The sequence below is a fragment of the Rhynchophorus ferrugineus genome, unplaced genomic scaffold (genome assembly GCF_030347505.1).
Source record: "Rhynchophorus ferrugineus isolate W39M unplaced genomic scaffold, kcgeb_rfMv2 rfM4, whole genome shotgun sequence".
Taxonomy (NCBI): Eukaryota; Metazoa; Arthropoda; class Insecta; order Coleoptera; family Curculionidae; genus Rhynchophorus; species Rhynchophorus ferrugineus.
In genome coordinates, this window is record NW_027472583.1 from 1,660,658 (window position 1) to 1,673,186 (window position 12,529).

Genomic DNA, 12,529 nt, shown 5'->3' on the forward strand with positions numbered 1-12,529 from the left:
CAATAACATTAGTGCGTATTAAAATGGTAATTAAATTAATGTAATGCCATTCACTAATGAGAAATTTAATTTCGCCATTCATATGTTTTAATTCTATTATAGACTTCAGACGCTCGTTAATGTGAAATAATTCAAACCAGGTGTTAGTAAATATCCAAATGTACATTAACGAACCTAATTTAAACGATTTAAATAATAATTATTTTATTAAAAGAAACAAGTAGTACATATACATATAGTTTAACACACTAAAAAAATATTCCAACAGCGATAAATTTTTTAGTTAGAAGAAAAATATTGGTGGTTAGCATTTTCTTTCTCTCCCGTAATTTATGAAGATCTAAAATATCTGCGTCTTATACTTTTCAGTCCAATCTAAGGTTTGGTTTGACCGTCAGTTACTACATATCTCACTTCAAGGGGGTGAGTTGAAGTCCTCATCAACTTGTTAATCAACAATAAAGGCAATACTGTACTCCTTATTATCATTGGTCAGTACAAACAGTATTGGAATTCATCAGTTTTAATAAGTTAATAACATCCAAGGATGCACTGACAAGGACCACATCTACTGGAAAGTCCTTACCATTTTTTCTAACAAATACTGCTAAGCTTACGTATGTAATGTTATGATTGGACACATATGTCATTCTATACTACTGACATCAAGCTTCAAAGGTATATATGTTATATTTTGCGAAAGTAATACTGTCACAGAATTAAAAGGAAAATCCGAATGAGCTTGCTATAACCTTAAAAGCATGTGAGGCAAGGTTTGGAAAATTCAAAAGTGGTGATTTCGATGTGCACGAGAATAAAGTTCTCGTAGACCTAAAAAAGTTTTTGAAGATGCGAAATTGAGAGTTAGAGAGAGATGATGAAGAGTTATTGGATCAAGACCGAACCCAAACTCAGAAAAAATTGATAGAAGTGTTAAACGTGGCCTAAGAATCGATTAGCAACCGATTACGAGGAATGGGGAAAATCCAAACGATGGGGAGGTGGGTGTCACATCAATTGGATGACAGGCAAATGGAAAATCGTCAGTGAAATGCGATTACGATTGCAATTCTTCCCTAATTACACTTAAGGGAACATCGTTATCTTCATCATTGGTGATTTAAAACATTCCAGGTTAAATGTAAATTTGAAACAGATTCTGTTAATGTCACCTGTTTCTCAAAGCCTCAGATACGTTTTAAGAGTTCTTTGATCGGACTGACGAAAGTAGAAACTTTCGGTAATATAGTTTTGGCGTCAGATACATGACAAAAACTGGTCCATTCTCGTTTCTCACTTGAAGTTCATTGGAAGGTTCTATTCTATTAGAATGTCTTTTAGCTACACATACATATATACCATTATACTATGAATAAAATATTTTGGAAAACCGCTTCAGGAATATACTGTTTGTCAAACAAGCGGTATTTGAAGAATCCTAATGAACATCATCAATGAATAACACCGTCTAAAATAAATAATTGTATTCATTGTTCAATATTAAAAATCTGAATAAATAATTTTTACCTAAAGAAAATTCCTTGGCCATAATAATTTCAATATTATCGTCCATAGTGTCAATTCGAACTTTTTAATAGTCTTATAACTACATCATCACTTGGCTATTTCGAGAATTTTTTTTCGAAATGGTTAAATTTAATGTTATTACATCTCAAAAGTATTCAAAAAATAGTTTATTTAATATAGTCTTTACTTATAACAATGTATTTTAAATCATGAAATATAGTGAAACAACTTGTATTTTAGTTGGTGGCTTTGCTTCAAGCATCAGAAATAATTACAACCAAGTCAAGGCATAATATTATCTTTTAAAATGAAACTAACAGCTTCCGTAGCCATTTTAATCAAGCTATTGGTGTAGCTGACGTATATCTCATGAATTTAAATATACGCTAGGACTGAGTCACAACGAACTATGGAAAACAATAAAAATTACTAATATTCTAGTGTTGTACAAAAACAATTTGGAAAGTTTTCTCCAGAAACAATACGACGTCATCGACAATCCACAATTTCAACAAACATCTCATGGAAGAAGAGCAAAACTAGAAAAAAAGTAAGAGTCGACACTCTAATAAGAAATAAAAAAATATGGACAAAGAAATGGTATTTAAATGAGTTTTAAAACTCATTTAAAAACTTGAACACTGAGCATTAGTGCTTGAACACTCTTAATGATTCTATGCTTTATTTTGTTATTGGGAGTATATGTAATTTGTTACAATATTAATGTAATTAAAGACTAATAGACATTTTATTCCATTGTTTCACTGTAGAATACATTTTTAAACTATTCTTATTGGTATATAGTTCTGCATATTGGCCCAGGAGTTCTGATAATTATCTGATGAACATCCACTGCTATTACTACAGCTATCGTCTTCAAACATCGATGAATGCAAAGCTGCGAATCTACGTCTGAGTATCGCCATCATGTCGCTTACCTCTGGCGTTTTTGGTACCTCAATTTCTACCGTCGATGGCCGTAGCTAAAAAGAAAACCTCCCTGTTACTTATCTCCATGTAATCGGTATAATAACGCCAAACCTTGACTGTTTTAATATCAGAAATGGTGAGCCTCTTTTGCGGAGTACGGGATACAACTTCGTCTTCCTCAAATTTCAAGAAGTCACCAGATGGCAATGGCGGTGCTGGCGGTATCATCGAGTCCGATCCTTCTTTGCTCCCAGTTTGACTTAACAATGTTGTCTCCGAGCTGGACAATTTTTCCTTGCACCGTAGGCAGCAGATTTTCTTTTTCTTCTTTCTAATTCTCTTATTTGGGGTACTGGTGATCAGGGTAAGTTCATTAGATGATGATGAGGAGCTGTGATCGAGCAGGTTCAGTGTTCTTCGATTCGATTTGATGATGTATGGGTTAACTACAATGCGATAACTTGGAAATATGTAAGGTGGTAGTTTCACCAACACTTTGGATACGTATTTCCTTTTGGGTAGATTATGTAAATTACATAATGCATCAAAAATATTACCGTAGTATTTTAAAAATGACATCTCGTCTGTTTTAGAGCTGACGTTTGTATTAAATCGATTACACTGACATTGTTTTGACAAACTGTCATCAGTAATAGTTACTGGTTTTAATTCTTTGTGGTAGCGTAGAGTGTCTTTGTGTGAAGTGCTTCGAAAGAGTGTCAGTGCATCCCAACATACTCTCCGACCAGCTAAATATGCGACGTGATAGTGAAGTGCGTAGACTAAAACGCTTAACACCACCTGATCTGATTACTGGACATATATAGACTTTAGAATAAGCTTTAGAATAAGACTAATTAATTAAGATAATATTTTATACAGGAGATCGCTTAATGAAGTGATTTTCTACTTTCTACATGACATGTATATATAATATAAACATTAGAAATACTTATTGTCTATAGGGCAGATTGTGGAATCACAATCACAATTCGGTTACATGTTCTGCCTCGTTTTAACTAGAAGATTTCTATTTTTTTTATAAACCGCATTTGGCAATATATTCTAGGTCATCTTTGACTTGAATTGACTGTTTTATTGAAAGGACTATATGTCTTTCTTTTTACTAATAGTGATCTAATCGTCAGTACATGTTAAATGATGAGTTAGGTGTATATTCACTCGTGACTGTAGATCAAACTCTCGTTCATAATTATGAATTAATGAATGAAATCTTTTTAATCCTCTTCAAACTCGAATGTTTTTTATTGCATCATCAGTGAATGTTCTCATCCGTTGTTATATTGAACCAAAAATTGTTATGTGTTGCAGTAAAGTCTCTATGTCCTTCTATTAAACTGTTTTGCTCTAAATAACCTTAATTTGCCTTGGAAAATATGCTACGAATGATGGTGCTAGTGTCCATCTTAAATCCAAGCACCAGCGACTTTGAAGGTTCGAAGCTAACGGTACCTCGTTCGATATCGCCAAGAAAACCAGAAAAACAGAAACGACATCCCGATCCGAAACCATTCAGATAAATTAGTATTGGTTTCATCGACCTTTTCGTGTGGCGTGACCTATAAGCTGTTTCATTCACATTCTTCGGTTCCTTTTGAACCACCTGTACCATACAACCATGCACGCACATATATACACACACACACACACGGGCAGCATCCCGAACAAGATCACCTGATCGAGACCTTCGAGTTCGAAGAACGAGAGTGCGCGATAATTAATTGATGCTTTCTCCAGTAAATTTACGTACCAGATTTCGACTGATGTCATAATATAAACAAGTACGTAAATGGGTTTTTAATTATCCTAAAAATTTGTTTTATATGAGCCTGAAAAATGTTTGTAGATGTTTGTGTGTATTATGTCAGGGTAAGAGAATTGTTGATATACTGTATTCTTTAAGTTATTCAATAATTGTTATATAATCAATAAAATTTTGCTTTTAACGATAATGGCTTAATTGAGATTACTAATCAGTTTTTATTAGCAGTACTCAACAATGTTGCTAATATTATTCTTGGGGTATACTTCATATAAGATACTTTTGATTCTATCAAGGACTGTATAATCCTTATGAATTTATAATCGAATATGGTAGATATGTGGACAAACTCAGAAGATATCTGAGATGAATTTTTCTTAGTAGGGCTATTGAGGACTCTTTCATTCCTTGTACTAAGGTTATTAGATCATTAAGTGTATTTAATTCTGTTCATTTTGATCTATTTATTGACATTTTGGTGTGACAATGTATCTTTCATGAATTATTTTAATTGTGTAATGTGACATGTATATGAGTGTACAAAGAATATCTTCCTCCTTGCTACGTCAGCTCCATCTGAAAGATTATTTTCTAAAACTGTGTCAAGTCAAGTATTACAGAATTAGTAAACCATTATCAAATTTAATACCATTTATATCATCATCACATCAAGTGAAAGTCAATCACACCGTTTCAAGCAACAAAAATATCTTACAGCACCTCTTCTACGATTCTTTATTGTCTGATTCTATCTGAATTAACTCTGATTAATTCAACCTACTATAAGATTTATATGCACAATGTTAACACAAATATTAAATCACATTTTAACAAACAAATGCTAATAAACTAATGTATCTTAATAGCTAATTCTGATAAAAAACAAATATAATATAATATCATGTAACAACGTGATATATGAATAATAAACTGGTTAACAACCAATGTCTTGTTATTGGGATTTTTTTTTTTTTGGTTTTCTATGAACGTTTAAGGAAAATCAACTCGAAGAATATTTTCGTGTTGTAACTTATTGAAACCTATTCGAAAATATTATTAAATTATGACACAAATAACAATGATAAACAGCGTCATTAGGCATCATTATGAAGTTGTCCCAATTATAAGTGAATTACCAGGAAAATATCAAATCGGGCGAACATCATTAAAGATCATTTTCTAATTTTCAATTACGAACAGATGTCAAATTGCCTTTGTGTGCATTTGTATTGTTAGTTGAATAGTGCTATAAATCCACGTTTACATTTAATTCAATTTGATAATTTCAAAATGTTTTAATAATTAAAGTAACAATAACAAGAAAAGACTATAAATATAATTTCAGTAAACATTTTCTCTCTAAAACTGGCATACTGTTAAATCCAAAATTCAGCTATTCATTCATATTTTTATAACTGTATGCTGTGTGAATATTCATAAGTTGTTTACATTTTCCTTAGTTACATATGTGTAGAGTATAGACAATAGAGCAATGTACATTGGTATAAAAAACCTATAAGAAACACTGTAACGTATCAAGTTACAGAACTTTAATAAACCTCAAAAAGATTCTTTTATCACCAGTAGATATTAAACTTAACAAAACCATTTACAAAATCAGTGGCTAAAGATGGATATGTAATATTTGCTTTTGAGCAATATGAAAGCCCATAACTATAAAACTCCCAATTTTCTGGACCTTAGGCCACTTCTGGCACAACGTCCTAGACTTTTTTCCTGAAAACAATTTTATCTGAGGTGAGTGAAGAACAAAGGCTACTGTTTTATCAGTATATAAAGGGTATTGAGCGATGGAGACGAAAACTATACCGGAAACTTTACAGAGAACTGAAAAAAGAAATTCAAAACAATACCTAATATTGATGAAAGATGTCGAAAAGAAAATATATATGATATAGTATTCAAAGTTTGCCGATTCACAGAAATAACTTCTAAGTAGATGATCTAGGGTACTTATTTTAAAACGAGGTTGGAAGTCATATTTAAAGGAACGGGAAAACATCTAAATACCAATTTAAATATGACATAACATATTTATAGCGTTATTTTACCATTTACCATCGCGATTCTCAATCAAAATGAGAGACCAAGGAGTGATAGCCAACCGATTTGTTGATTTTGAAACACGTTAAAGATTAGATTTCAACTCATATTATTTTTGAGAGCTTTAACAACTGCTCATATGATTTGATTGTGATTTTAAATAAATTTTCAAAAATTTTCGTTTTATTTTCACGCAGTGGATAAGAATCAAGAAGCATCCATAAAGAGAATAGGCAGCTAGCGATAAACTAATAGACAAGAAACTATTGTGCTATAGTACCATATTTAAACATGCTAAATATTTAGGCATGACACTAGATGTCAAGTGAAAACAGAAGGAACATGTCAAAAAGAAATTATCCGGACACAAACCAAAATATAGCTCAAAACAGCTATATTGGCTACTTGGAAGAAAATTCAATTCACAATAAGATACTAATCTACAATCAGGTGTTCAAATCAATATGGTTATATGGTATAGAGCTGTGGAGCTGTATCTGTTTGAAGATTTGCATCGTGATGTAGAAATTTTTACAGTCAACACATTAAATTAATTACATTAAAAGGTTTCCTGGCATGGACGACTGTCTGTTCGCAGACTAAAGAAGAACAACTAAATTCATTTAAAAATCCACGAACTTTTAAACAATCTGGTATATATAATATTTATGTTTAATATTATTTGTTGTTATTATGCAGTATAACATTATTAATTACGTAACAATAGAAATGTCTTCTTTAATTTTTAAAAAGTTTCTAAACTAAATAGATTGTGATAACAAATAAAAATATCACAGAACTATAAATGATTAGGAACAACTTACGTCTTTTATTGTACTGTTGATTTCCATATCTTTCATTGGTGCTTTAGTTAATTGTGTCCCATGAGTTTTTAACACAGAAGAACAACAAGTACAAATTTGGAGCCAGTTCGTTATCGATATCCTGGGAATTCGGCAATAAAAGTAAACATATTTATTTATTTCTGTAACAATAAGAACAAAATATTTACATACGTACGTCATCGGCTGCATTTGAATTCAAATCGTAAGCGAGCGAATGACACTTTCTCGCATGAAAGCGTATAATTGCGCAATTTTTTAACGCATTAAAACGTAATTCCAAAAACAATTGCCTACTGAGATGGAATACCGAATTATTCGACAGCTGAACGGTGATAACTGAAAAATGCATTGGCTAGTTCCGTATATGACATACGTAGACTACATGGCGTACATAAATATGCATACTTATATTTGTTGTTGTCGATTTTGATTACATTACGTGTATTGCAATGTTTACAGTTTGAGATCTATAGTAAAATGGATCAAAATAGAACATATTTTTTTAACGTCTGATATCAAAGTAAAATAAAATCAAAGCACCATCTTCTGTCAGTAGAGTATAATAAATTCATGATTTTCAGTTAACACAACTGGACTCTATACTGACGCAGAGTTTGATCTCTATTTGGTTTATTTATAGTGAGATTTGGTGATTTTTACAATAGATAAAAACATCGAACAATAATTGTCCTTAAATTGCCATTGCTGATGGAATTTGGAAGATCAAGTTCATTGGAAAAGGTCTCACTTGCTGATTTTGCATCAATATTGTGAAGGAATGTAACAGATCAATTGAAAAGTTGCCGGCCTGGCACATAGATGGCGCTACCAGAATTAAATCCATATGTTTTTTAGTTAGCACTAAGCCTCTAAAGATGCGTGTATAAATTTGAGAGCTGTCGGATCATTAGTATGTGAATTTTAGTATTTTGAGTAAAGCAGCTTTTGTTATTGTGAAATAAATGGCTAAAAAGGAATTTCGCGTGTTGATAAAATATTGCTTTTTGAAGGAAAAAAATACAGTTGAAGCAAATACTTGGCTCGATGCCAAGTTTCCGGACACTGCCCCAGGAAAATCAACCATCAAGGATTGGTATGCGCTAAGTTTAGATGTGGTGAAATGAGCACCGAAGTCGGTGAACGCAGTGGACGTCCAAAAGAGGTTGTTACCGACGAAAACATTAAAAAAATCCACAAAATGATTTTGAATGACCGTAAATTGAAATTGAATGAAATAGAAGGCACTCTAAAGATATCAACTGAACGTGTACTCTGTGCAAAGTGCGTGCCGCGCGAGCTCACTTCTGACTAAAAACAACGATGAGTTGATGATTCGGAGTAGTGTTTTAAAATAATCAATCGTAATAAACCAATGTGACAATGGATGAAACATGGCTCCATCGTTTCACTCCGAAGTCCAATCTACAATCATTCGAGTTTGCTGCACATGATGAACCCGCTCCAAAGTGTGGGAAGACGCAACAGTCGGCTGGCAAGGTTATGGCGTCTGTATTTTGGGATGCGCATGGAATAATCTTCATTCACTACCTTGAAAAAGGAAGGACCAATAACAGCGACTATTACATAGTGTTATTGGACTGTTTGAACGACGAAATCGCCGAAAAGCGGCCGCATTTGAAGAAAAAGAAAGTGCTGCTTCACCAAGACACGTCAGTCATCGTGTCACAAGTCAGTGAAAACGATGGCAAAAATTCATGAATTGGGCTTCGAATTGCTTCCTCATCCACCGTATTATCCAGGTCTGACGCGCAGCGACTATTTCCTGCTCTCAGATCTCAAAAGAATGCACGCTGGGAAGATATTTTCGTCGAATGAAGAGGTGATAGCCGAAACTGAGGCCTTTTTTGAAGCAAAGGACAAATCGTACTACAAAAATAATATCGAAAAGTTGGAGTGTCGCTATGATCACTATATTACTCTTGAAGGGAATTATGTTGAATAAAAAAAACTAATTTTGGCAAAAAAATGTGTTTTACTATGCTAGGCTGGGGATTTTTCAATTGACGTGTTATAGCCAAAAACTGAAGGACCATTGCTCCAGCTGACATTTCTATTTCCTAAAACAAAGTTACCATCAGCCATTATTAGTAAATTGTTGACTAGCGATACTCTTAGTTAATATATTTCATTATACTCTTAATTAAGTTAAATTAATTATTAGTCCATATATTTTTTTGTTGTCGCGGAAATTTACAGCAAGGTTAACAACTATTGATGTCGTATGATGTACTGTGCTCAGTGCTATATAACTTGTGGGCAGGTTCTGAAAAATGTTCGCACTTCACTATTTTGTTGATTTTTGTTTAATTTCAAATATGGCGGTATTTATATTACTAAGAGGTAAACAATAAGAGTCCCTGTAATAATTATATTGAAACTATTCTGCAGCAGCAACATAATCAATATGTTCTTTTAATATCCGATTTCATTATTTACTTTCTTCATTTGTCGTTACATTTTTAATTAAATATGCATACTTTTCTTAGGTTATACCGGCAAGATGAATGCGCAATAAAAAACTTTAAGGTATGCGACATAGACGGAAACTCACATTCATTTTTCATTGTATAACTTAACAACTAAATGTTGTATAAAAATTCTTTTAATCCTACTTAATTTGAAATACAATTCTTTATTGATTGGTTGAACGAAAATAATAGCAAAAAGTTTAAAAACGACAAAAAATCGCCAATTTTCACGTCTATATATATGGAAGGAGTGCTGAATTTTTTCAACTCTGGGATACTGATAGAACTCTCAAAATATATGTATTTTGGAGGGAGAGAAACGAAAATCCATGTTAAATTACTTTAGGATTTACAGTTTTTGAGATATCTTACATAAACCGAGATCCACTTATTTTTGAAAAATACACTTTTCACTGTATAACTTAAAAACCAAAAGGTATATAATACTTATTTTACTACCATTTGATTCAGCATACAATTCTTTATAATTCCTGTACCTTTTGTTAACTTGTGATTAGTTGAACGAAAATGATAGCAAAAAGTTTAAAAACGGCAAAAAATCGCCAATTTTCACGACTATATACATGGAAAAAGTACCGAATTTTTTCAACCCTGGGATACTGATAAAACTCAAAATATATGTATTTTGGAGTGATAGAATCGAAAATCCATGTTAAATTACTTTAGGATTAATAGTTTTTAAGATATCTTACATAAACCCCGATCCACATATTTTTGAAAAATACACTTTTCACTGTATAACTTAAAAACCAAAAGGTGTATAATAATTATTTTACTACCATTTGATTCAGCATACAATTCTTTATAATTCCTGTAACTTTCGTTAACTTGTGATTAGTTGAACAAAAATGATAGCAAAAAGTTTAAAAACGGCAAAAAATCGCAAATTTTCACGACTATATATATGGAAAAAGTATCGAATTTTTTCAACCCTGGGATACCGATAAAACTTTCAAAATATATGTATTTTGGAGCAATAGAAACGAAAATCCATGTTATATTACTTTAGGATTTATAGTTTTTAAGATATCTTACATAAACCGAGATCCACATATTTTTGAAAAATACACTTTTCACTGTATAACTTAAAAACCAAAAGGTATATAATACTTATTTTACTACCATTTGATTCAGCATACAATTCTTTATAATTCCTGTAACTTTTGTTAACTTGTGATTAGTTGAACGAAAATGATAGCAAAAAGTTTAAAAACGGCAAAAAATGGCCAATTTTCACGACTATATACATGGAAAAAGTACCGAATTTTTTCAACCCTGGGATACTGATAAAACTTTCAAAATATATGTATTTTGGAGGGATAGAAACGAAAATTCATGTTAAATTACTGTAGGATTTATAGTTTTTAAGATATTTTACATAAACCGAAATCCACATATTTTTGAAAAATACACTTTTCACTGTATAACTTAAAAACCAAAAGGTATATAATACTTATTTTACTACCATTTGATTCAGCATACAATTCTTTATAATTCCTGTAACTTTTGTTAACTTGTGATTAGTTGAACAAAAATGATAGCAAAAAGTTTAAAAACGGCAAAAAATCGCAAATTTTCACGACTATATATATGGAAAAAGTATCGAATTTTTTCAACCCTGAGATACCGATAAAACTTTCAAAATATATGTATTTTGGAGCAATAGAAACGAAAATCCATGTTAAATTACTTTAGGATTTATAGTTTTTAAGATATCTTACATAAACCGAGATCCACATATTTTTGAAAAATACACTTTTCACTGTATAACTTAAAAACCAAAAGGTATATAATACTTATTTTACTACCATTTGATTCAGCATACAATTCTTTATAATTCCTGTAACTTTTGTTAACTTGTGATTAGTTGAACGAAAATGATAGCAAAAAGTTTAAAAACGGCAAAAAATCGCCAATTTTCACGACTATATACATGGAAAAAGTACCGAATTTTTTTAACCCTGTAATACTGATAAAACTTTCAAAATATATGTATTTTGGAGTGATAGAATCGAAAATCCATGTTAAATTACTTTAGGATTTATAGTTTTTAAGATATCTTACATAAACCGAGATCCACATATTTTTGAACAATACACTTTTCACTGTATAACTTAAAAACCAAAAGGTATATAATACTTATTTTACTACCATTAGATTCAGCATACAATTCTTTATAATTCCTGTAACTTTTGTTAACTTGTGATTAGTTGAACGAAAATGATAGCAAAAAGTTTAAAAACGGCAAAAAATCGCCAATTTTCACGACTATATACATGGAAAAAGTACCGAATTTTTTTAACCCTGTAATACTGATAAAACTTTCAAAATATATGTATTTTGGAGTGATAGAATCGAAAATCCATGTTAAATTACTTTAGGATTTATAGTTTTTAAGATATATTACATAAACCGAGATCCACATATTTTTGAACAATACACTTTTCACTGTATAACTTAAAAACCAAAAGGTATATAATACTTATTTTACTACCATTAGATTCAGCATACAATTCTTTATAATTCCTGTAACTTTTGTTAACTTGTGATTAGTTGAACGAAAATGATAGCAAAAAGTTTAAAAACGGCAAAAAATCGCCAATTTTCACGACTATATACATGGAAAAAGTACCGAATTTTTTTAACCCTGTAATACTGATAAAACTTTCAAAATATATGTATTTTGGAGCAATAGAATCGAAAATCCATGTTAAATTACTTTAGGATTTATAGTTTTTAAGATATCTTACATAAACCGAGATCCACATATTTTTGAACAATACACTTTTCACTGTATAACTTAAAAACCAAAAGGTATATAATACTTATTTTACTACCATTAGATTCAGCATACAATTCTTTATAATTCC

General features: G+C 31.2%; 2 protein-coding genes across 4 annotated transcripts in view; one reads left to right on the forward strand and one right to left on the reverse strand.

The window, feature by feature from the left end:
* LOC143195929 (uncharacterized) overlaps nucleotides 1-12,529 on the forward strand; it is a 351,357-nt gene that overhangs the window by 133,336 nt on the left and 205,492 nt on the right. The gene's annotated exons all lie outside the window — the stretch shown is intronic.
* Nucleotides 2,270-3,036, reverse strand: LOC143195675 (uncharacterized). The gene is made up of 2 exons (XM_076403070.1): nucleotides 2,569-3,036; nucleotides 2,270-2,510 (listed from the first exon to the last, which is right to left on the reverse strand). Exons 1-2 carry the CDS (start codon nucleotides 3,034-3,036, stop codon nucleotides 2,307-2,309), a joined length of 672 nt encoding a protein of 223 aa, XP_076259185.1. The 3' UTR covers nucleotides 2,270-2,306.